The following is a 26,818-nucleotide window of genomic DNA, read 5'->3' on the forward strand; positions in this document are numbered from 1 at the left end:
TTGGTCATTTTATCTTTAAAAACATTCTCCATCATTTACCCAGGCACAGTGTGCACCCAGCCTATAATACAAACTCAGGTGTAATATAGGAAGGGGTTAGCATGTTTTCATTATGACTCCAATACCAAGAAGCAGTGTGGTCCACATCCTATGCCTCACATCCTGTTACGAACAGCAATGCCTTAAGACATTTTGTTGATTATGGTGATGTCATATGAAGCCCTTAGTCCATCATGTAACCACCAGGTGGTGCTCCTGCAAAACTAAAACCCATTCCTTACATTGAAGACCTGAAGAGATGTGTTTGCATGCAGAGAATTCTACATTGCTAGACACAAGTCATTTTCCTTACACTTTGGGCATGTCAACACTACTATAAATACATTCAGTGTCAACCAACACTTTACACTCTTTCTATGTTTACTTTTTTCTGCTGTCATTCACTGTCTGTGGCTGGCTGGCTGGAGAGATAAACAGAGCTCTTATCATAGCATTGCAATGCAATGAACAAAATAGTCCGGGTATGATAATGACTCATGTTTTAAAAACCAAGTTTATGTGTAAGAAATGAAATTTTGAGGTCAGTAATGCTAATGTCATTGCTAATACTTTGAGCTGCAAATGTTTGCAGGGTGAGTTTTGTGGCCAGGAAACACTCCACATCAAAAGCATAAGGCTCATTGCATTACAATACACTTCAGGCTTGTATCCCATGTTCAATAACTTCCATAAGGCTAAGCTTCAAAATTAAGCAGGATCTGAATTACCTGAAACCCATTCATCTAGCTGTTATACCACACTGTGGGTTTGATTGTAAATTACTCTCTTGGTACCTAGATATATATATATATTATTTCCTGTAAAAGTGCCAGTAAAATTCACATTTAACCTCCCATCCCCCCAAAAAAGCTTCTATTGGGAATCAATGATGAACCAATTGCTTGGTGAGTTTTTCACTATAGTTAAACAAACAGAATGGACTGCTTCTACTACACAAGATTAGTGAGCAATTCTATAATGAATAGCAGAACATGCCAAAATCAGATTGGATGCCTTCGAAAAAATTGTAAGATTATTGCAAAGGTAATTATGGGCAACCAAGAGCACCCTGCTTGGCTTGGCTTGCACCTATCTCTCTTTATCTCTTTATTCCATTACCTGTATAATGTATACTTGGCCTGAACAAACTCAAAGTATGATCAACGTTGATAATTTTAAACTGATTTTTTTGTAAAAGAAAAGGCCTCTTATCCCAGCCTTCCCCACAGTGGCTGCATTACGTGCGATGTACAAGTAAGGAGCAAATACCTAAAAGCATACTATTTCTTTGGCAAACTAATTGCACAAACAATATGTTTTGAATGGACAAGCATTAAACCATAGATTTATAACAAAACAAAAACTAGACATTTTGTTCACTAAAATCTTTAGTTTTAGATAATCAGAATGGCTTTGCCATGATGTGGAATATTATCAAGATACAAATGTGGTACAAGTTTGTTATTAACACTTTATTAAATTTTATAAAGAAAATTTACACATTAATAAAGAAGAATTACAATTGCATGGAAAACGCTCTAAACTTATGGCAAACAGAGGTGCCATTTTTAGCAGTTGTGCCTTTTATAGCATTTTTAATCTGTAGTAATTGGAAGGTGATGATATTTACCTCCATATCAGGTAAAGTTTACCTGTTGATTTCTGCAAATCATATTCTGGCAAAAAGCACAACAGTCTAGGTCATTTTTTCAGGTCACTTGCAACCCTAATAATATAGCCTCATACCACAACATTAACCGCTCCTCCCCACAATGAGGTGTTCCTCTATAGAGGAATTGTAGGTACAATCTTCCTTTTTAAAAATAAAGGAAATTGTTGGTTTAAAATAATACAAAAGTTATATAATAACCAGAAATTACAGGCACATTCAATGGAAATAATTAATACTGAAGAGAAAACACATTATTTGAGAAGGGCAGCTGTGTAAATTAATAATAGGAATCAGTGTTGTGTATTTGGGGGGGGGAAACTACTGATCTGTAATAGGTCTTTTTTCTGCAATTTGCATTCTATGGATTTTCACAGCAAGTTTCTCACTGATTTGAATGGATGTGAATTTATCTAGCTGATTTAACACAATAATGTCTCGGTTCTAAAATACATTGCATTTTGAGAGACACAACTTTAGAACTAGGATGCAGAATGGTTTCTTTGAAGGAATGAAAAGAATGTACCAAAATTAAACATATGTCACACATGTGCAGATAGAATTAACAGAGGAGAGTACCAGTACTAAAGAAGTTAGCAGGGGGAAATTCAGTTTCAAGAAGCAACGATTAAATGTAGAGCGGCAAGGCTTTATGGTAAAGAGCTTTCAAAAACAAAAGCAAGAAAACAGTAGAGCTTCAAGAATGGAAAAGAAATGCTCTGTCCAGCCATTGCCTTCCAGAATACTTGTACCTAGGTTCATTTGCTCTAGGGTGCCACCTATTGATGCATTTTATCCAGAATCATCCTAGCATTAGCAGTGTATCTTTGTGCCCCCCCCCCAAACCCAGGCTGCCTTCTTTGAAGTTGCACAGTCACTCGCAGCTATTTCTAATCGCTACACCAAAGTAAACACCTTCCCCAACTCATCGGTATGAAGTGGCTAAAAGCCAGCCAGTTTGAGGTGCCTTGTTGCAGCACACAAGGAAATAATGTGGCTAGCATTACATTGAACTGACTTGTCATCTTCCATCCCATAAGGACCAGTAACTTGTTTACAGTAGGTTGGAAGGAAATACCTAACCCCATGTGAAATCAAAACAACATTTCTGGTCTGTAGTTAAATTTTCCTGTTGGTGTTAAGAATATGTTTGTGGAATGAGGCTTAATTTACTTCTTTTTTGCCCAAATTCCTTGTGGAATTCCTTCCTTATGGTGGAAGTAGATCATAGTCAGCATATATCTTCTTCAGCAGCTTGATTCCCAAGCTTGGAAGCAGCACCTGCCAGTACAGAATAGTCTTCCAAAATGCACTGGATTTCTAAATGCTGCAGATGCACTTTTCTCATTGTGCTAAGGGGGTTGAACAGAGGCCGTCCGGATTTACATATAAGCTAAACAAGCTATAGCTTAGGGCCCTACTCTCTTGGGGGCCCCAAAAAAATTTAAAGGGGAGAAAACTGGATGTACATTTCCAAAATATAAGATAAAAAACAAATAAAATAAAACCTACATACGGCAACAGTGTTTTGTGTTGTGTAGGCTCCTATGATGTTTGTTATGTGCAAATGGCATTAGATAGCTATTAGGTCCATAAATTACCATATAGCATATATTCAACACAAAAAAACAGTGACAATTTGTTGTTTACAAACGACAGCTGGACATACAAAAGGCCCCATTACCTTCAGTAGCTTAGGGCCTTATCAAACCTAAATCCAGCCCTGAAGAGGCAGGGGGTGTACATTTCTTCTTAAAAAGGGTAAATAAAGGCCACAAACTGCTTACTTTCACAGTTTTGGAAAATTCAGTATGATGCCTGTAAGATTAGCTGCCCATTTGCTAGGAAGGGTTCACTTCAGGAATGTGACTGGTGGGCTGTTCTACAGCATGCTGGTTTTCCAAGACGAAGCTTGATTTATAATTTTCCATCACCTTGGCTTTCAAGCTGGCCTTGTCCCTCTTCCGCCAAATGTCTGTGGCAATGTACACATTGTACGGGTCATTTGAATGTTCAAGCTTTTTGGAGCGGATGTAGCTCATCATTATTCCGAATGTGAAGAAGCCAAAGAAGCCAAGCAATAGGAGTATGTAGATGACTTCCAGATGGTCATTTGTTGCAACGACTGGTGCAGCTGTCGGGTGGCTGGGTTTGCTTTCATAGTCTTCTAGCAGTTTTGAAAGGAGGTAGTTTAACGCTGTGTTGTTGGACACCAGCGCCATTGTCCTGCGAAGAACTCCTTCCTTAAATTTTGATTTCTAGAAGAAGAAAATTGGGAGGGGAAACATGTTAAAAACAAAATATGGAAATAATTATATATAAATAGTATATAAACGGACCTTTTTATTGGTAAAAAAGAGATGTCATTATACTGTATTTTGAATGAGAAATCAGGGGCCGGTTCTCAGAGGCTTTTTCGTAATTAAATCCCATGAACCAAAGACCAGATGAAATACTTACCTTTACCGAATGAAATACCATTTGCACTAAAATGCACCAAAATGCACTCCTTGTATAATGATGGCTAAAGCTACTGCTTCCAATATTCCCTTTTTAGTGGAAGAAAAATAAAGCCCTCAACATATACGGCTTTTCTCTCTCTCAGTATGTATTCTGCTCAACATAACAGATCCAATGATCCTCTCCAACCAGCCTAAAATTCTGCCTCTTCTTCTTTGTGACAACTGGGGAAACCCAGCCAGATGAGCGGGGTATAAATAATAAATTAATAAATTAATAATAACTTGAAGCTTTCCATTGATGCTGCATGCTGAAGGCACATCTGAATTCTAACAACCCAGTTCAGAGGAGCTATTCTCTCAAGATTTTCACACAGCAAATGTGGGGAATTATCCCAGAGATTGTAATTGCAATATGCATATAAGACTTTTTTTTTTTTACATTTTATTATGGTGGTCTTGCAGAAGACTTCTTTAATATAAGTTTGGTACTGCATTGCTGCTGCAGTTTTTTGACCTCAATATTAAATTAAAATTAAAAGACACATTGACATTGTACCAAAACACAAGCATCCATTTTGCCTACTATGAAACACGACAGCTAAGTCTTGTGCACTTCCAGTGATTTTTTTTAAAGGCACACATGCACAGATACGGAATTACTAATGCATGTCCAGAGTGGAAAAAAGAACTTTGTGCAGGGCAGGAGAGGTGTGACTTAGGGGAGGAGCTAAACAACACAGCTTAAATACATTTCACTGAGCTCTGCCCACTGGTGTGGATGGCAAGCAATGGAATAGCAATGGAATAGCTTGGGGGGGGGGCGACCCTTAATCTGAGGAAATGAATGTGTCAGTCACACACAGACAAAAACTGGATCTGTATGACCAATTTGCAATATAGAGCTCCTGTCTGGAAACACCCAAGGTCTCCCTCCTGACTGGCATTAACTTGTCCCCATCCCTCCTTTTGTATTTTCTTCCTCTACCTCTGTCATTTCTGTTTGCCCACCTTTCCTGATGCAGTTTCTTGATGTCACAATAACCTCTTTGGTAGCAGAGGCCCTTCTGAATGTCACTGGCTTAGGTGCTCTGATGTCACAAGGAGCTAGCTAACTCTGGCCCAGGGAGTCGAGCACTTATACAGTCACTGGAACCTTAGAATTTCAATTCCGAGTCCATGAGCATTTAGTCAAGCCTCGTAATCTATGGCACTATGCCATGTATTGTGTGGTCTCAAGCCTTTGACAATCTCTGTGTGTGCACAGAAGAAAGAGGATGGGATTTGGGTGCTGTTGTTAATAATGAGAGGTAGGACATATAAGGCACTGCCTGCTCCACAAATCAATAGATTAAACTGCCAAGGAACACAACAGAGAGACCCCCTACAGGACAGATAACCTTCATTAAATTGTGGTTGCAGTACACTTTCTTTCCTCTTCAGAGGGGCATTGCCGTCTTTTACTATGGATATTGTCAAAGTTTGGTGCTTAACTGGTTAAGGAAGCTGGAGATCATTGTGGCCTTGGTCTTATCTTGAGAGCAACTCTTCTTAGCTCTCTGCTCATGCTTTTGGCACGTAGCTGGACTCTTGAGTTTCACCTGTAGGTCAGGAGATCAACACTGGACAAGAAGTCGCAGGGTGATAAAACCTTCCGGCCCCCTCCATGGGGTGGGGTGGGGATCAGCTGAGTAACAGTTTTGTGCCTGTGTGTCTTGCATCTTGCTCCAAAGCCCTAACCCTAGTTGATGTTTTATTTTAGTTTGTGTGTAATCAGCCCAAACAAAGTTTTGTATGTTTTCTATTTTTGGTGTGGGTTTTCTTGGGAGAGGGTCCAGCTTTTGGCCCCCTTATCTTGACAGATACTAGAAGAAAATATTCCATACGGGGCTATGCTTTTATCTCTTCTTAAACAAGGCAAGTGCTGTGGCTGCAGTTTTAAGACAAAAATTGGCATAGAGAGAGGGCCTTCTCAGCCACCTTGCTGTTTTCCTGCTGAAAACTGGCCCATTTCCCCTTATCGGGGGGGGGGGGGGATGCATTTTGGGGTAATCTTTGGCAGAAATTTCCAGGGCAAAGGGTTAAGAAACTCATCTCCCTTCATGCTACTCTTCTGATTCAAACTGCAGCCTACATGGCTGCATATTTGAAACTGTAAAATGGCAATAATGGAACTGCATATAACAGAATGTTTCATATAGTGACCTTTACACTGGGAAATCTCTGTCACGTGGAAAGAGTGCTGGTTCAAGTTATTGTAGCTTGAAGAATGAAACCTCACCCTGTTGCATCCCTTTCACAATGTCTCTTTATTACATGAGCATTAAGAAATAAGTCAAAAAATTTTTTTTGAAGAGAAATTGTTCTGACAGGTTGGTTTTTGGAGGGGACGCATGTCTGGGTGGATCCATTGCTAAGTGGTAAAGCACAAGATTTGTGTGCAGAAAGTCTCAGATATGAATGATAAAGACTCTTGCCTAAAACTTTGGAGAGGGGCTGCCGGTCGGTGCCAGTACTGAGCTAGGTGGCCCAGTGGTGTGACTTATTTCTATTGATTTCTAATAAAACCTCTAAGGCGGGCTGGCCCAAGCTGTTTTGATGTCTGAGGCAAAATCCAAGATGGCACCTCCAGATTCTGACAGGACGGCCAATTGAACTTTACTTCAGCACTAGCAAAGGGGCAGTATCCTTCACCATAGGCTAGGTTTTGAAGTGCATAGCAGTCTAGCTTAGGGGACTCAGGAAGAACCATGGAGACTGGTGCCCATTGGCACTGGTAGGGTAGAAGACAGGGAGCCCAACAGTAGAAAATGAAGCCAGAGCCCACCACAGGCATGGCCACCCTCTGACTGCTTGTAAGTAAGAAGCTAGGAAAAGAGGGCTGGTTGTGGGTTGGGGTTGTTGCAGCAGTGCCAGATTTCCTCTAAAGGACCAACCTCTTCAGAGGGCGGAATGGTCTGGCAACTGCTGCCTGAAGCAGCTGTCACACTCTGCCTAATGGTAGGGCCGGCCCTGCCTCTAAGCTGTTTATTAAAAATGGATTGGTATAAACCAATTTCCCATGTTGCTCTGATTTCGGTTAACAGGGATATAATACAAGTTGTGCCAGAAGCAGTTTAGTCATGCTGGCCACATGACCCGGAAAGCTGTCTGTGGACAAACGCCAGCTCCCTCAGCCTGAAAGCGAGATGAGTGCCGCAACCATATCATTGCCTTTGACTGGACTTAGCTGTCCAGGGGTCCTCTACCTTTTTTACAAGTTATGTGATGAATCTTTTTCAACTAATGAGTCCAATCATTCATTTATACAAAGCTGGGGTATCAAACCACTGACAGTGGCATGCTTTAGTATAGTTTTTATTTTTTAAGAAAACTACATGGTCGCCAACAAAAACATGTCCTAAATTTTGAAAGCAGGTACTGTTTGTAATTCAATGTGGTTTTATTGTGGGGAAAGCTATGAGCCAGCCGACAGCAGGTCTTAATATGCTTATAGTTATGGAAACACAGAGTAACTCTGTCACATACAATTTCCTGATTTAAATGTTAAGGGATGGATGTGGAATGTGTTTCCATATCTCTATTGTGAAGGGGAAAGAGGAAATCAGCACTGAGTTTGGAATATATTCATCACTTGGAAAATTAGATGGCATCTGAACTCACTCCAAGCAGAAAACACACAGAAATTGACTCCAGTAAGTAGGTACTGTATGTCTAGGCACTCTTGTTAGCAGCATTCCCAGATTAGAGAGGGTGGGGCTTATTCCAGATGTATGGCTGCAGGCTAAGGACATTCTCAATACACTGAAATAGTATAGGCTAGTGATAGCCAGTTCACAGGAGGAGAAATGTATTTGGTCCACATTTTAAAGAGAACTGATCTAATTAGCCAATTGGAGCCTTGCCCCATAGACCTCTGAGTCGCAATTTCATCCCTTTTATGAGGAATTGCTAAGTGTTCTGTATAGCCTGAAGGTATGGCTGATATCAAAAAGAAACTGGATCTTTAGTATTGTAGCTCCAGCTCTATGAAATCAGCTTCCAGTTGAACTCAGACAAGGAACTAGCATTTTTGCTTTTAGGAAACAATTGAAAACTTATCTTGTTAAGAATATGGTCGTGCCTTGGTTTTCAAACAGCCTAGTTCTCGAACGTTTTGGCTCCCAAAAGAACGATAAAAACCCAGAAGCTTCTGTGGCTTCTGATTGGATGCAGGAGCTTCCTACAGCCAATCAGTAGCTGCACTTTGGTTTTCAAACACTTTGGAAGTGGAATGGACACCGCGGGGGGCGGCACTTACCGTGGGGCCTGGCCTGCAGTGCACCCAAGCCACGCGTCTCTCCTGGGAGTGATGCAGTGACTCGGGGTCCCACGCTGCCCAAAATGGCAGTGTGGTGCTTACATCCACCAGGCAGACTCCATGGGCAGCTCACCGCGCCACCCCCCTGTGTGTATTGCCCCGCCCCTGCCGCTCTGTGTGCTGGAGCAGCTAGCTATGCCACTGTTGGGAGGGGGGGGGAGAAGGTTTGTGGCAGCAGTTCTTTTGAAACGGCCATGCTGTCACACATTCTAATTTGTCAGCTTCCATTCCCAACTTCTGCTATTCTAAATATTAGGCATCCCACATTCCTTGGGATGTGTGTTTGTCATGTTAGGGTTGGACTGGGTGCATAGTGTCAAAAATGGGTTTTTGTTTTTATTAAGTTCAACAACATTGCAGGTGCCATATGCTCACCTGAGTACCTTTGTGTTCAAGCCCCAGGATCACATCATACTCTTGGTATCAGTTTTACATAAAATTGATCATAACTCTTCATAAATACTGCTTGTTACTTGCTACTTTGTTTAAGCCACACGTAAATTGTGAATGTTTTCAACTGTGTGTACCTGCTCTTTACAGGACAAGGAGAGAATGTAACAGACTTCTGTAACTAAAAGACTATAGAGAGTGAATGGGATTTGCTCAGTCCCAAGAGAGCCCATGGAACTGCTAGCTACATCAACTTAGTTTCCACCAGCATCTCATTAAAAATACGTGCTATTACCACATCTAACAGTGTCCATTGCATGCTGCCATTGTAACCACTCCCTTGTAAAGCTTGATAATTGTAACATTATGAACTCCGTTGTTATTTTATCTGCTTATGTGAAGATGGTCCAGTTTCCTGGAAATTAACTACATTGAACTTTTAGGGGGTGCTGAACAGCTTCCCAACAACCTGAGGGCACAAACAAACTCCCTTGTGTCTCCAACTCCCTACCCCCCCCCCCAATCTTCAGTATACAAGTTATGGGCGCCTTTGGATCTGTGTTCCAAGTAACACAATGATAACACCTATTTCTAAATGCCACACCTATTTCTAAAATTAAACTTTAATATTTTCATACCAAACAATTCCGTTTTTTAAACTCACACTGGTTTCCAAATGGGTATATAGGAATTTTGAGAGGGGAGTTATTATACTATCAAAAATGTTTGCCTGTTATCATTCCAGTTCCCAGACAGAGCACCCCAGCTACAACAAAACAAAACAAAAATTCCTGGCAATGCTACCTTTATGTCTACAGGTACACTGAGCTGAAATTCAGTACTCAAATTGTAAAGTGTCAAGCAGTCTATGGAAATGATATGTAAAGGTAAATATAAATGTATTTATTTATTTGTAATCCACTACTTGTTTCAAGTAGTAAGGTTCTTTGAAACAAGGGTACTTCCCACTCTTCCCGCTTCACATGGGAATTTTGTTTCACAATATAAAACTGCCTGAGGGAAAAAAGACACAGCAGAGCAGGTGCCACCTTTTGCCCAAAATGCAGAAGTACAGAAAGGAAAGATGTATGTGTCTGAACAAGAAGATGATTTTAAGCAAGTGCGGCAGCCTATCTGGAGGAACAAAAAGGCTGTCAAGCAAACAGGAAAACATGCAGACTCACCAAGCTGTGTGAAGGAGGGAGCCTGCTACCTGGATGCTGTGAATCAGGCTCTCTCTCTGAGCATGGCTGGGAAGAAGCCTGAGGTCTGGGTGTTGGGAATCCACACCATCACACCGTGTTTGCTGGGAGGGACCTGTCGTCTGGGTACGAGTGGCCAAACTCATACTCTGAGTGCACAGGGGAGGAGCTTATAAACAGGTGGTAATGCAGTTCCATGAAGAGGAAGGTGACACAGAGACACAGATTTCCAGGTGGAGAAAGGATTCCAGGCAAACAAAACAAGAAAGGAAGTGTGCCATGTGCTAGGGTGAGTCTGCTGCACATGCAACACTAAGCAATTCTGTACAAAGAACTCTTCAATGAAATTACACAAAGGTCAGGCCAGATTAAAACAGCTCATCTTTTCCTTTGCCCACACCACCAGCACTGTTGTACTTGCAAAGTGAAGCTGCTTTCTTTCACTGCAGGGAGTAATGGGAACAAATGTAAATGGGCAAATGTGCCAGAGCTGAAGCCAGTGAAGTTTGGACATGTTCTTATCACTCAGCCTGCAGTTGTCCATCTGTAAAATGGCAACATTAAGGATCTAAAATGGAGAAAGAAACAAGGATTGCAAAGACCTTTGAATGCTTGAAATTTTGGTGCAATACCATGGGAAAGCTCTTTGCCTCCAGCATACTGTTCTACCTAGTACACACTCACCTTGGACCAAGATAAGCCCTTTCTTTCTCCCTTTATAAAGCCATGCCTCCATCTTTCCCCCTCCTTTCTCAGCTCCCCTTTCTATTTTAATAGCTTTTGTATTCATCTTCTAAGGCCTTGGCCCTCCAGGTGCTACTGAACTGCATTGCCCACCTGCTCATGGCAGCATGGCCTGAAGTGAAGGCTGATGGGAGCTGCAGTCCAACAACATCCAAAGGGGGATCGAACCTGTGACCCTGGCATCATCAGCACCATAGTCTAACCAACTGAGCTATTCAGGCTCATAGCTGTCAAGCGTCCCTTATTTGGCAGGATAGTCCCTTATCCCAGTGCCATGTCCCACTGCTGTCCCTTATTGATGAGGCTTCGTTTGGCTGCTGGCTGGGCTTTCTGCCTTTGGCTCGGAGGGGCTCAGAAGTTGAACATACCTGTGCCTGGAAAATCCCTTATTTTGGCTGCTGATCCCTTATTTTCGAGGCTGCTTGTCCCTTATTTTCAAATCCGTAGGTTGACAGCTATGTTCAGGCTCCAAAGGGCCAAAGGTTTCCTGCCCCTGTTCTAACTGGAAAACTTCAAACCTTTTTTTAGAACAAGCAACTGTGTGTATGATGTGTGTCTGTATGGATTTTGAGCAGAGAATAAAGTAAACATAAAAGGGTTAACAAATATATGGACCTCCAGCAGGGAGAACAGCTTCAGAGGTGATTTGGGGTTCATCCACATTTACTCACCAGTTCCACATTGTACCTCATCAATTTATCCCCTGGAGTTGGGAAAAGACTGTATGGGAAAAATTAAGCAATCCCATCTCAATTGCTGTTCATCAGCTGAAGATTGTCCTCTCCGAAGCTGCTTTTCTCGTACTCTTGGGGCGTTGTTATAAGCACCCGCAGTGAACTTGCACACTGACTCTTAAACCTTTCTCCTTTCCTGTAATCACATTTGCCTTCTTACAAGGAACAAGGAAAGAGATTGTGTCTATTTAGGGTGAATGTTCCTCAGGTACCCAACAAGAGTGGGGAAATAAATAGGAAAAAGGTTTGCAGCAGAAAATGAGAAACAATGAGGGATAATGGTTAAAGAACCCCCTTTTCTACAAGCTGATCCCCTGTCCATTCCTCAACTGCTGCTTAGAAAAAAAGAAGAAGAAAAGAATGGAAGTCAAGAACTCTGTAGATAAAGGACTAGGATCAGGACTGAATGTAATTGGATTAATCAAGATTTCGGAAGCAGGAAGAAATAAGAACTTTGCACCCCAAAACCTAACACATGGGAAGTCACACAAATTGAATAATTGGTTTTATAATTTATATATATTTGGATATGAATGGTAATTTGATACTGATAATGTGGCTGTTATTGGATTTTAGTAGTTGGAAATTAATAAAAAAATATTTAACAAAAAAACAGCAACTGTTTTTTACCATAAGAACTAGCTGTTGGCTTTTAAATATATGCATTTGCATGTAACAGAAAGGTTTCCCTCAAATGAGTCTAAGCACAGCAAATAAAGTGACTCCTTTGTTATCATGTTAAATCCAGTTCAGCAAAAAGCAAACTAGCCCTTTTATAGAAACAACTTCCTGTTAAAAAAAAAACATGTGCTCATATTCGGTGACTTTTATTAAAGAGAAAACTGCTTCTACATTCAAGCAGGTGGATGCAGGTAGAACTACTCACTTCCTTTCATTACAAGGAAAAATAAATGTTTGCCACCCGTGACCGGGCTGTGTCCACTTACTTGGGATGAGTAAAGGGATTATTTTGACTGGAGATCTGTAGTGTAGGAAAACGGCAGGCTGGTGATTCATGGCACAGGAAATGCACTGGTGCAGTTTTCATGAGCACTGAAATCACACAAAGTACAAATATATCTGTATTAGTTCACTGTTGAGTGATTAAACACTATGCGGCTTAGGGCATATGTGAGGTGGGGGACACACACACAGAGAACCAGTTCTTCCAAGTTGGGCGTGCAAAGGCAAAGTTTTGTATCTGCCTCAAGCGTATGCATTAAATTCAGGTGTTTGTTGGTGCATGTGACTAGATAACCTCATGCGACTGGCCTGCTCACTGTTATTGGGAACTGGAGGCGGAGCCTAATTTGCAGCCTGACATTAAAATATCCCATGATGATTAATGTGTTTATGGCTAAAAAAACTTTTCACGCAAGTTCAATGAGTATGACTTCCAAATAAAACCTCTCTCCCTCAGATAATTTGTGAATTGAATTGTGTAAATGGTGTCTCCCTGACAAGCTACACATTTCCTATGTGTGCTGTCCCTGAGTCTCAGAGCAGTTGCCCAAATTAGGCACAGTTGTGGCAGAAAAGTACTGATGAGTCTGATAAAACTCACACAACAGAACAAGCTGGAAGACTGGTGGTGATGGTAAGGAACTGGACAGTTACTGGTGAAGCAATCTCACCAATAAATAAATGAAAATAAAGTAAGATTCACTAGTCTTCTTCAGTTGCTCTACATTTTTCTGCCTCATCCGTTTATTTATTTTATATTTCTACTGTACTTTTCCAGGGGAATGGCTGTAATGTAATGGTACATTACAATGTAACCAAATTAGCATAAATACATTTAAAAACAATTATCATAAGAGCAATTTATATAAAGCACATATAAAATACGTTGAAGTTAAGATTAAAAATCTCCCAGTTGAGATCAGCAAAGGCAGAGCAAACAGCAATCGCTGTGAATGTAAATTGTTTTTAAATGTTTCTAATATTGTGTTTTAATTTGTGTAACCTTCCCTCTGACCTTGGGGTGAAGGGGGTGAATAAGAATGACAACAATTACAACACTGTTAAAAGCAGACTTGCTGAGGGTCTGAGAGCAATGACGGAGAAGAAGTCTTACTTGATAAAGAATTGATAGTCTTCCTTTATGAATTGAAGTGCACAAACTGTTTAGGAACCACAGCAGCTCTTCTTGTGGAGTCATTCTTCTTCCACAGCAACTTGGTTCACCTGTGGTGACAAATCTTCTCTGACGAAATATCTCTGTAGGATGCACCAGAATTCTCAGTTTTGAGCTGCCTGCCCTGGAAGAAGAGTGACTATGTTGGCAACTGAAACCTAGATGTGGGCAAAGCTGTCCCTTTGAAGTTCTCTCAGTATTTTTCCAATTTTCAGTTCATTTCTCCACATTTCCACATCTGTTTGTGTGTTTGTTTGTTTTTAAAAAGTCCTCATGAAAATTCACCAGCTGATTTCTCCTGATATATGTATGCTTGTGTGCAATGTTGCCTAAAGTGCACATTTTTGCAAAGCAATGTTTCTGAATGTAATGCATTCAATGCAATGTTATTTTCACCAATATACAGTCATACCTTGGAAGCTAAACGGAATCCGTTCTGGAAGTCCGTTCGACTTCCAAAACATTCAGCAACCAAGGCACAGCTTCCGATTAGCTGCAGGAGCTTCCTGCATGCAATTGGAAGCTGCAAAAGCCGTGCCGGACGTTCAGCTCCCAAAGAACGTTCGCAAACTGGAACACTCATTTCAGGGTTTGTGGCACTCGGGAGCCAAAACGTATGAGTGCCAAGGCATTCGGCTTCCAAGGTACGACTGTATGCATTTTTATGCAGACTTTATCCCAGTACATGCATTTTGTACACATTACTTGGCTGGATAACTGCATTGCAAAATTCAGAGAAGGGCAAATTTGGATGCTTGGCTGTGTTTTGGTTCACAGATGGTTTCAGAAAGTGCAGGTTAGGTAGGTTTACCTGTAAACATGAACTGAACTGAATTTTCCCAAAATCCTTATAGAAACCACAGACACACATTTCTCTCTGAACGCAGAGACATCGAGAGGAAAATTTGTAGACTATTGGACTAAGAGTGCATACTCTTCTCGGAAAAACTAGAAAACTGTTTACATAGGGCTTCTCTGGGTGCATCGTTATACACTTTTATGTGACAATGACAGTCTCATAACAATTGGCCAAGAAGCAGTGGAACCAGGTGAGCACTGTAAATGGCTTCCCGGATTTACTCATGCTGAGTTAGTAGAACTTGAGTCATTTGACCTGGGCTTGAGTTGTTCCAGGAAGAAAATTTAAAACCATATGGGACAGCATATGCACTATACCCGTAAAGCACATTCAAAGGGTATTTCTTCCCCTCAAAGGATTCTGGGAACTGTAGTTTGTTAAGGGTTACTGAGAATTGTAACCCTGTGAGGAGTAAACTACAGGCCCAGAATTCTTTAGGGGAAAGAATGTGCTTTAAAGGTATAGTGTATATGCAGCCTGAATGTTCAGATTTTAATTTTTTTTAGGGCTCTTTCAGATGGAGGTGTGTGGGTTTTGTTTGTTTTTCGGTTCAAGTTATCCTGGTTAGGTGTGTTTGACTGTCAAGCCACATGCTACAGTGTTGTGTAATGGCTAAGAGAATGAGCTGTTGAAGTCCCAGGTTCAAAACTCACCTCAGTCCTGAGTGTATATATGAATGGTGCGATATTTTTCCATACATTGAGGCTTCAGCAAAGCTACCTATATGTTAAAATGTGACACACTTAGTGATTGATGCAAAAAACCAGTGAAGGCCTTTTGACTGTGGCGCTTGTGGTAATGTGGTTAGTGAGGAAAACAAGCTTATTCTCAATCTTTTCAGAAGACAAGGACGCCAACCTTTCAACATCTTGTTCCATGTCTATTGAATTTGCATATCTGAAAATCAGCACTGAGAATTCGCTTGAGCAGATGCATGAATAGACAGAGCCTAACAGTCCTATTGGGGTCGCGGGTGGTGCTGTGGTCTAAACCACTTAGCCTCTTGGGCTTGCTGATCGGAAGGTCGGCAGTTCGAATCCCTGTGACAGGGGGAGCTCCCTTTGCTCAGTCCCAGCTCCTGCCAACCTAGCAGTTTGAAAGCACATCAAAGTGCAAGTAGATAAATAGGTACCGCTCTGGCGGGAAGGTAAACAGCATTTCAGTGCGCTGCTCTGGTTTTGCCAGAAGTGGCGTAGTCACGCTGGCCACATGACCCGGCAAAACTATCTGCAGACAAACGTTGGCTCCCTTGGCCAGTAAAGTGAGTTGAGCACTGCAACCCCAGAGTCTGGATTGTCAAAAGAAGTGTTCTGTGCTGTAAGAGTAACTGTGAATGTCCTACCATTCCACAGCTGGTGCAAGTCTATGTCTACATATACAGTAGTATATACGATATCATATACAAATATCTTTATCTAGCTATCAAAATAAGGAGTAATCCAAATCACTGCCAAAAGAATGGATTATTTCAGAGTCAGCACAACAAAGCCACACCTGATACATTTACCAGAAAGGCTTAAAATTAGAAACCACACCCTAAAAATACCATTCCTTAAACTAGCACAAATATTTGTACAATGTAAAATCTTCAAAATCAAATTATCTAAACCTCGAATGGACACAATCCGAGTATGTGGTTTCAACCAACATCAATGGGACAATCAATTGGAACTATCCAACACTTTGTTTGCCACCTCCATCCTATGCATTTCAGTACGGTGTGGCACATGTTGGTGAAATTGTCACATATACAACACACACTTGACACTTAAGGCCAGTCTAGGTGTGATGTAGGAAATCTGTAATCGGTTCTTGCAATGTCTTTTTTTTTTAAGATTTAAAAGCAGCTGAGGGCAGGGTCTACATTTGACAGACTACTTGAAAATGGGAAAGGAATTAACACTTTCTCTCCATGCCATTTCCTCAGCTATAGTGATGCTGCCTCTGAAGCTACTGTAGTCTATTTCCCATGGAAGCCTAAAAAGGACAGGTATCTATATTGCACCAGTCTTTAGTCCCATCCATTGGAAGCAATTTATTAGGGAAGCTGCATGAAGGGAAAGTGTTAAAGACCTCCCCTAGCACTGCAACCCTGGTCCAGTTTGGACCACCCCACAGCTACCTTTAAGTCTTGGAAAAAGACCCTGGGAGGCCCAGTCACATATCTCCCGCATCATGTCTAGTTTGACCTTAGCACACGTAGAAACTGGAAAGTTTGATGTCATGGCTCATTCATCCACAATGAACTAATAAGAATGGAAACTACAATCTATCTAACTTCATCTGTAATTATGTCTGCAGTTCCAACCTGGTATTTCACATTGGGAATAGATCCAGCACTGGCAACATACAATGCACAATCTGATATCTTGAAGAACAATGAACAAAAGCAGTGACTGCATTTATGCCAGAATAAACAGGTCCTTTGTGTCACTTGGAAATTGTTGCTTCAAACTTACATATCTTAAAATTGTAATGCCTCAAAAATCTTTCCTACGTTTAGCAAAATGGCCGCGTCATCTAAAATGGGGTGGAGTGGGTGATGCTAGACTTTGGCCTACCTCAGCATGTCAATTCTAGGAGCTGGTAAACCATGGCTAATGGTTCAAAAACTTGGAACCTCCATTTTTTTTACTTTGACCAGCGGTGCTGTTGGGGCACGATTTGGGGGGTTAGAAATCCAGGGCCCCAAGTACAGTATGGTTGACTTACCACATTTTAAAGTAAATGAAGCAATTTGCATTTAGCATCTGAAGAGGGAAAACACAACTAGGACCATTAAGTTCAGAATCTCAACTTACCCAACTGCACCATGGATTCTGACCTTGATTCAAGCAATATTTTTCAACTAGGTACAGTGGGTGCTCGGGGCTGATCAGTAATTTCACAATTATCAAGACCACATGCAGATGCTGTGGCCAGACTCACTAGGGTTGCCAGAGCCCCAGGGATGACCTGAATTCTCCAGGTTTGCCTCGCCCTACCCAGGAGGCAAGAGGAGGGCTTGAACCTTCAGGTGAGCAAATGCAAGTTTAATTTATATTTTAAAAATAGGAAGATTGTGGATGCAGCTTGCAGGCTTCAGGCCAGCAGGAGCTGGCTGCAATTTCTTGCGCAGACTCTCTGGGGGGGTATGCCCTCCCCCCTCTCCCAAGAAACCATCATCTCTGGGGGCTCAGTGGTGGGAGCGCAGAGAAAGAAAAAGAACTGGGGTGGGCTCCAAAAGGGGAGGGGGCTTTGAGTGCAGATGCATGCTTGGCGCAATGTGTAGAGCAGCCTCTGCAGCCTCTGCTGCCTGCAGTAACGCCTGGCCTGGTCTGAGGACACTTAAACCCTTCTGGCCCAATGCAAGCTAGCTAGATTATGTGTCCCCTACCCAGGCTCCCTAAAGCAGGTGAGCAGAAATGGTCCCCTCACTTCAGGTGGACCCGGGAACACTCCTTTTAGCTGAGGTTTCTAGCTTTATTTTCCGCCAGTGGCGTGTTTGCTCATTTGTTAGACTTTGTGTCTTTTTTTATTTGAGTGACATACTCTCAGTGACCATGGTTAATGCCTAATAAAATCACCAGGGCCCCTGTGACATCACCAGGGAGCCACCCATAGGGCCCAGCAGGGCTTTTTTTCTAGAAAAAGAAGTGAGCTTTTTCAGAGGGAGACCCGCCCCCACTGAGTTGTTGAGATTTTTTTAAGGGAGAGGACTTCTCTTCTCCCACTCGTCCCACTGCTACGGGGGGGGGGGGGGATTAAACTCCTCGCTTATAATGCTGCCTTCTGCCACAGCCGCCCTGCTCCAATCGCTGTGCCGCTCTCCGCCTCCACCATGCAGCCAGTGGTGGAGCATATGTCCACGCTGCCCAGGGTGGGCTCGCTCCCAAGGGGGTGGGGCATGCTCCCAAGGGGGCAGAGTGCGCTCCTCAGGGGGCAGGGCACGAAGAGTGCCCTCCCAGGCGCAGGATAGCCGCTTAGGTGCATGGAGCAGCCTGCGTCCTGCAGCCAGGGGCAGAGCAAGCCGCCGATGGCGGACATTTGGCACACCGCCCGCCCGTGACTCCCAAGCCTCCCTGTCAAAACGAAGGGGAAGGGGGGAATGCAAAGCGGCACAGCTCTGCCCCTTCCCCTGATGGCTCAGGGTAGGATTGGGAGTTGCTGGTGCACCAAATGTCACCCCCCTCAGAGAAGACACCCGGCAGGTACGCCCCCACCACACACCCTTTCTCCGCCTCTGCATGTAGCCCCAAGCGCCGTGCCGCACTCCACCTCTGAACGGCACCTCAATGCTACAGAGGTGCCAGAACACAACAAAGAGGTGCTGGAACTCAGTTCTGGTGAGTTCTGACTGAAAAAAAGCCCTGAGTCTCAGGTTGGATGCTCCTGACGTGTGAGCCCTAGGTCACACTGACCTTAGCTGTGAACCTCTAAGCTCTTGATGTTGTTTTCAGGACAAGAGCTGCCCTGCCATTGAAGTACAATCATGCCTTTATTTCACAGAAACTGTGCATGTTGTCCTATTTAAAGGACAATATGCCCTTTTCCCCTTGGGCAAACATCTCAAAAAATAAGAACAGTTTTCAGATGCTCATTCACACTGTTGCACATTGTAAACAATACAACAATACGCCAGGGCTTACAGTTCCGCATTTTATTCTTACATTGTCACTGAACTAGAAGGAATTTGATGTTCTGAACTACACAGGGGTGTTTTGCCCATCCCAAAGATGTTCCTGACACGCACCTTGACTTTCTCCCATTCAACTCAATGGATGCTATTCATTCCTGTGGGCAACAATGTACTAGATAAATAATCTGCTCACCAACTCTGACACTGAGTGGCCAGACTATCACAGATAGTAGCTCCTGAAGGAAGCTCTCAAGTTGTTAAAGGACAGTCTGTTTCCAGCAATTCACACTCTGAAAACAAAGAGGGGCCAGGTTCAAGAGCAGAGAAGGATAAGAGAAGACACTGGAGCACATTTTCTCTTCCTCTGCCCTCATGCCGAATGTGGATTCTGGGCAGAGGATAGTGAATTTTCCTACCTTTTTTTTCTTTAGTTGTAGAAAGGCTGTCTATGGTTTGGTGAGACAGTGTTCATGGTCAGATTGGAAAAGCACCCCAGGCTAGTTCACACAGTTACAGTATGTAGCAATTCTTAAACTACAGTGCCTAGAATTATTTGAGAAAGCGATGTGCTGTTTCTGTGCTTTAAAGGTATAGTGTACATTGAGGGATTTTTATTCCAAGGGTTTGGGGCTAAACTATACCTGACATTACTCATGTGTTTACTCAACTCACACATTTTAGAAAAAAAGGCTTTTAAGATAAGATCTACCACATCACCCTTCAAAGTGTTCGTTAAATGCCGCATGTTTGGCACACAACATCCTCCGCATGCAGATATGTCAGAGAGGCGAATTCTATCAGCCCAGACTTGCCACTGGCTTACTAAAGGTGAACTGCATCATTCTGAATCCAGCGTTTATGGGATAGCCTCTAAACACACAATTGACCCCTGAAACAGCAGGGTTTTGATTTGTTTTGTTGCATTGAAACACTTCTGGATCAGGCCCAGCACCATCAATCCAAGTTATATGTCTCTGGAATAACATGTGAACATACCTTCTTAATTTAATGTGAATCAATAGTGGCTTAGACAGTACTAAAAGGATTTGCCGCTTTGGGGATCAGGCTCTATGAGTCTTCCTGCTCAGTTGTTGTTTTTTATATAAAACTCTCTTATGTTTGTCACATAAACTTCACTTGCCACTAAACTGATTGGTGATGTTCTCCTTTTCTGCACAGTTTACAAAGCACGTGGCATAATATAATTCCAAAGCAGCACAAACAGTGTGTTACTGTAGCCCAGCCTAGGATTGTGTGCTATTTATTACATGGCTGAGAGCTGCAACCAGGAGGGGGTTGTGTTGTGGAGGTTTTCCCCCCTTTTTCAAAGGGAACAGAAGGGTGGAGAGAGAGAAAAGGGAAAGAATTCCACACTTGTCAATCTAGATATGAAAGACTATGAATATGCCTAGGGTCACAGATGCCTGAGGTGGGAAAGGAAGACTTCTGAGGAATGCAGCAGCTGTGCTTTTCCAAAGCATTTTCCTGAGAAGTGGTTTACAGTGCTGGTGAATTATGGTGCCCATTGAGCCACAGGAAGGTAGCCTATGACACAGAACTTGCCTTGAGTGGAGGGAGAGGTATTCTCCCCAGATATTATCTTTGCCTGAGGAGGAAAAAACTGAAATGATAATCGGATAAGTACTTATTGATGCCTGGGCCCTAATCCTTGGAGTTATTCTCAGTACATGCTGGGAGGGAGGAGAACATCTATAACAAAGGAGCTGAGTATATGTGGGGAAAAGGATTAACATACTACGAGGAAGAGAAGAGATAAATTTATCTGGGGCTGCCTGAAGTACACACCATCCATTTCATGTATCTTTCTTCTTCTTCTTCTTCTTCACTTATAGTCGAGTAAGATTGTCTTCCCGTCTTAACAGTGAATCCGTACGTGACTGTGGAGGCCAATTCTGGATCCACATGTCCTTCCACAGTGGGGACATAGGTTTCCGGGTAGGAATTGAGCATGGTGAGGGTTTGTCAAACATGCCTTCCTCTTAGCTTGTTCCTCCTTTTAGCTCTGAGTTTGTGTTTCTTCGAAGTCCATGACACCTTTAGTAAAGGCTGTTCTCCAGTTGGAGCGCTCACAGGCCAGTGTTTCCTAGTTATCAGTGGTCATACTAGTTTTTTTAAGGTTTGCCTTGAGAGCGTCTCTGAACCAGAAGAAGAAGAAGAAGAAGAGTTTGGATTTGATATCCCGCCTTTCCCCCCCTTTAAGGAGTCTCAAAGCGGCTAACATTCTCCTTTCCCTTCCTCCCCCACAACAAACACTCTGTGAGGTGAGTGGGGCTGAGAGACTTCAAAGAAGTGTGACTAGCCCAAGGTCACCCAGCAGCTGCATGTGGAGGAGCAGAGACTCGAACCCAGTTCCCCAGATTATGAGACTACTGCTCTTAACCACTACACCACACTGGCTCTCAGTCAACTGACAGTTGACTCTTACATCAAGACTGCTTACTTCAAGATTCCACTACACCTCAAAGCAGCAGGCTAGTTTAAGTCGTGCAGAAAGGAGGAGTTAATGAACAGTTTTCCCACTGGAGGGATGTTGAAGTTGAAGTCCCCCAAACATTGGTGTGAGGACCTGCTCTTAAATTTGTTCATGAACATGTCCATAAATAATCTTGAATTAAGAACTGCAGCTTCCTAAAGACACCTCATCAGATCATAGTGAAATTCAAACCAATGATTTTTTTGGTGCATAGCAAACACTCCTAGCCATTATTCTACACTAGCTGCCACATAAGATTTAGTTACATCAGAAAAAAGCAAGCAAACAAGAAAGAAACACAGTGTGGTTTAGTGGAGAGACCAGGAGTGGGCAATCTGTGGTCTAATTTCATGTGACAATTGACATAATTTTATGTGGGTTGCAAGCATAGGCGCTAACTCCTTGGGGCCTTGCACCCACAAAATTCCCCATGAAGGGACTGGGCACCCACAAATTTCAGAGCCAGGGCCATGTATGCTTCATGGCATCCACAGCCCTGGGCACCCACAGTCGTGGGGCCAAGTTAGCACTCCTGGTTGCAAGGAAAAGAAAAGGGGTGTGTGAGAAAGAGAGATAAATAGGAAGGTGTCAGCAAGAAAAGTGGGGTTGCCCCCATCTTTGGCTCTAACCCCACCCATTTTCAACTCTGGCTCTGACCATTTTTCATGCCAGTCTTAGAATGTAACAGAAAAACAATTGACTGCCCTGGGATTAGACAATTAAGTGGCAGACTAGGACTGGGAAGACTCGGGTTCAAAATGACACTCCAACAACTGAATGTCCTTGGGTCAGTCATCTTCCCTCAGTGTAATCTATCTCACATGGTTGTTGCGAAGTGTGTTTATGTGTACGTACAATACTCTACATTCCTTGGAGGAAGAGCAGTATATAAATAAAATAACGTGAAAAGAACTGATAGCTGGTCCTGAAATGCTACTTATTAGAGGATACAAAGATAATCCTCTTTCCCCGTCTGCCTTGAGCCTCAGCTTAGTATCCATTTTGTCCCAACATCTTTTGATCAAATTGTCCTTTGCCTTGTCAAGGAGAAACCTCAGGGGATTCAGCTATTTCATAATAGTAAATACAGTAAGGAATCAGAACATGTGGTCAAAAACAGAAGATACAAACAGCCTAAATCATAACAAACAAATTGGCACTGGTGTACATAGGACATCATGTGCTGTTATACATTATGTTCCTGGGATTCATGCCAGAGAATATTGAAAGATAGACCAACCCTCTAATGGAACTATTGGTACTCTAGATTGTATTCGGTTTGAGGAATGAAAGCTGGGGCTGGTGGGAATGAAATTACAAGGTGCAGCAAAATATATTATTATAATAACTAACTTGTTAATTGTAATAATTTGCCTTTGGAACTTGACTAATCATGTTCTTTTAATCTTAGGGGTGGGGACTGCATATCCACAGAAGAATTGCATAATGTTAAGTGTCATTTACTTCATGCAAGTTGCCTGTCACAAGAAGTGTCATTCATTTTTGTTATATAAAATGACAGTCCTTTTTAGCTATTGTTCAATTAACCTTGACAGTTAACTTTATCAAAATAAAAGCTTAAGTGTTAGAGGGGGGGAAAGGATATTAGAAGCAAAATACACAATGAGTTAGTTATATTTAACAGTTCCTTCTGTACAGCCTTCTGTGTGCTTGTAACAGATCTGGAAACTTAGTTTTTCATCACATGTAGGTTTATCTCATACTTCATAAAATTTAATAATACTTATGGGTAAATCAATTAAGTGTGTTGACATAAATGACCCATTTGCTTTATATAGCAGGTATGAAAGTCAAAGCTAGAGGCAGTATCATAAAAACAGAGCAATTCATTTGAGAAACCAATAAACAGACTAGATTACACTTGCTCTCTGCAATATTGTATTGCCAGGATCCTATCTTCAATGCATGTCTTAAAGACAGGTGACTATCCTGAGGTGTGGCTTAGGGCAAAAACATGGACCAGTGATGAATCAGACCCTGAGGTTTCATTCCATATCACTACTGACCTGAAGGACAGAAGGACCATAATTCTATGGTATAAAGCAAATTGTTGCAACAACAGCAGAATCAAGAGCTCAAACTGAAATCAGGAATAGTCATGTGAAAACAGCAAGTAGACAGGTGGATAGCGAAAACACACAGAGCATTTATGAGATCAAGGAGTTGGCATTACAATTCCACCAAATGCAAACAGTGTAAATGTGGACGGTACAGTCAAACCTGGGTTGTCGAACGTAATCCGTTCCGGAAGTCTGTTCGATTTACAAAACGTTTGACAAGCGAGGCGCGGCTTCTGATTGGTTGCAAGAGCTTCTTGCACTCAAGCGGAAGCCGCGTCGGACGTTTGATTTTCTAAAAACGTTCGGAAACCGGAGCCTTTACTTCTGGGTTTTTGGTATTTGGGAGCCAAAACGTTCCAAAACAGAGGTGTTCGGCAACCAAGGTTTGACTGTATCAGGATGGTGAAATCCTAAGATTACTGTGAATGGCTCCAAATGGATCTCACCAAACTGGGTAGCAAAATGGCAAGTGAGGTTCAGTGTAATGAAATCAGTGGAGGCTGGTCTATTTGGACATATAGTGCATTTCCCCATGAGCTTTAGTTTGCCATTAACCAGCCCCCACGAGTCTGCCTCCTTACTTGCAACCATTCATGGGGTGACCCTGTCTGTCATTGAGTCTGGCTCCACCTACTGTTGGTCTCTCTTCCTTCTGTCCAATGGGCTGCAGCCACCACTGAATTAAATAGAAGGTAATATGCACTGGGGCTATATATATATATATATATATATATATATATATATATATATCCCAAACACATTTAAACTGATGGGGTTTGAACTGGTGGTGCTGATCTGGCAAAGGTATCTTGGTTTAGCGAGTAAATAGTTCAGTAAGTTCTTGGGATTGTGTGTGAGGAGCATCATTTCAGACTCCTTGTGATATGACAGCAGTTTAAAAAGCTAATCAGGGAGAAAAGATGCCTTAGGAGGGACATTAGATGTTTATAAAATTATTCATAGCATAGACAAAGTAGATAATTTTTTTCCCCTTTCTGTCTCCCATAATTCTAGAAACTGTGGTCACCTAATGAATTTAACTGGCAGACAGTTAATGTATTTCCTCATACAACACTTAATTTTTGGACTTCACTGCCATCTTTTTAAAGAATGAATGTAAGTACTCTACAATAAGCGAGAGTAGAGGGCAGTGTCCAACTAAACAGTTTTGCTTAGTGCAAGCAGTTTGGACTGCACAACAGCCCTCTTTCTCCTCTCCTGGCACCCCTTCCTCAAGGTCTTTAAGGAGTGAGGGGAAGGCCAGGACAGGCAATGTGGAGGGAGGAGAGAGAGAAAGAGAGGATGTTCTTTGGTAGGCAAAAGCACCTGCATTAGTGGAACTGTTCGGTTGGGTACCACCCTTCATCTCCAGCATGCTGGCTCTACCTACATCCAGAAAAATCTTGAATATATTATTCAACAAAGATGAAAACAAACGTAGGTAGGTCTAATAGGAAGACTGAAAAAGGGGGTGGTGGAGTGTGAGGACAATTTTATTGCTCTCTGGAACCACCAAACCAACATTAAGAGGGCAATATGAGTGTGTTCTGTGTCTAAGAGAATTTGAAATGTTTTTGTTTTATTTTGTTTTTCTGCAAACTCACTTTCTAAGATCTATGTTTAAGCTTGGCACAATCTGTGCTGCTCTGTATCTTGGGTAATGCAGGGATGACGCTGTTGTAAGCTGAAACACATCAGCAGTTATTTGGAGGAATCCAGGTCAGCCAAGCTTTTATGTCATCCATAATGTCAAGCTGCCAGTGATTTATACCAAGACGCACTGTCATTCTGGCACTAGCGGAAGCATATTGCTGAGTGGGCATTAAGTAACGCAAGTAAATAAGCTTAGGCACACGGCCTTTTTGACTTAGTGTGGTTGCTGGGTGAGGTGTGCACAACTTTTTGCCCATTCCACTGCAAAGGAATTCAGAAGTTGTGTAGATGACCAATATCCTAACTCAGATCCATCTGAACCCAGTAAGTTTTAGTGGACTAGTTAAAGGACTGAACTATTAGAAGAGAATAAAATAGCTAGCTACCAAAACCAAATCAGTAGTCGGGAGTTTTTACCCAATTTCTGAAGGCATTCAATGCTAAGGAAACATTACAGAAATGACTAACATTAAAATTTGAATTGTCCACATCTGTAAATCAAAGAAACATACTGTTGCATGCCACCCCAATGTTTCCATGTTTCCTTTTGGGAATGAAGCACAGTAGAGACTGGTGTTTTTCTGATAAATGGTTTATTTACAAATATATACAACCTGAGCCTACAATAGAGGGATTTACAGTGCTAGCACTTCCAAAAGCTCTTTCTTCTCCCATAGCCACAACTTTGGATTCAACCATTTCTCTGCTACTCTGGCTTTATTCCTTCCCACTATCTGTGAATTGAGGGAGGGGCTCCCATTTGCATCTCCCTCAGAGCCCCTTCCTTTAATCTCCTAGGAAGCTAGCCTGGCCTGATTAGCTTTTAACACTTGCCTGATACAGGGATTAGATGTCCGGCATCCAGCTTAACACTCAAAACCTTGATTAAATCCCAACACTTACTGGATCCAGGAATTATAGGAGTCTGGCACCCACCAACTCATAAAAGCGATGGGACTTATTAGGAATTTCTGTGTAGCTGCTACAGAATGTCTTTGTAAAGGAGTCTGCGTGCCTGCAGTTGATGGTGCAAGGGGCTGGGCTACCCACCCTGGGAGAAATGCAATGCCCCAGTCATTCGGTCTCCCCCCCCCAACCTTTGGGCTATCCCATTAGGAAGTGTATTAGAATTCACACGCATTGGGTCATTGGGCTGCTTCTGTGTTCTTTTTAGCAGTGTATATGGAAGTTCTATGCTGCCTTCTGGAATAAGTTTAATCAGCCTGAAAAGAGGCACCACACTGGGCCTGTCTCTTTCTTCATAGGTCACCACTGACACCAAACCATCTGGGCAAATCGTCTTTCAGTCAAATTTGGCCACCATTCCTGAGCTTAGCATTGATGAAACCCACAGTTCCCCACAACTCGGTTTGAAAAGC

General features: G+C 42.3%; 2 protein-coding genes across 2 annotated transcripts in view; one reads left to right on the forward strand and one right to left on the reverse strand.

Annotated features, from left to right (window-relative positions):
* CLIC6 (chloride intracellular channel 6) overlaps positions 1–26,818 on the forward strand; it is a 130,163-nt gene that overhangs the window by 33,146 nt on the left and 70,199 nt on the right. The window lies entirely within an intron of this gene.
* On the reverse strand, positions 1,497–14,872 carry KCNE1 (potassium voltage-gated channel subfamily E regulatory subunit 1). The gene is made up of 5 exons (XM_083439022.1): positions 13,675–14,872; positions 12,545–12,650; positions 10,102–10,562; positions 9,880–9,931; positions 1,497–3,966 (listed from the first exon to the last, which is right to left on the reverse strand). Exons 3-5 carry the CDS (start codon positions 10,263–10,265, stop codon positions 3,550–3,552), a joined length of 633 nt encoding a protein of 210 aa, XP_083295148.1. The 5' UTR covers positions 10,266–10,562; positions 12,545–12,650; positions 13,675–14,872; the 3' UTR covers positions 1,497–3,549.

The sequence above is a fragment of the Podarcis tiliguerta genome (genome assembly GCF_965153285.1).
Source record: "Podarcis tiliguerta genome assembly, chromosome: 4".
In the NCBI taxonomy this organism is placed as follows: Eukaryota; Metazoa; Chordata; class Lepidosauria; order Squamata; family Lacertidae; genus Podarcis; species Podarcis tiliguerta.

Bases quoted from the DNA above. Each gene is read 5' to 3' on its own strand.
- KCNE1 (XM_083439022.1), bottom strand. From the start codon at position 10,265: ATGAGTTTGGCCACTCGTACCCAGACGACAGGTCCCTCCCAGCAAACA. The intron at 9,932-10,101 runs GTGAGTCTGCAT...TTTTTCCCTCAG, and splicing joins TCCCTCCTTCACACAGCTTG to GCAGTTTTATATTGTGAAAC. The intron at 3,967-9,879 runs GTACCCTTGTTT...TTCTTCTTCTAG, and splicing joins TGAAGCGGGAAGAGTGGGAA to AAATCAAAATTTAAGGAAGG.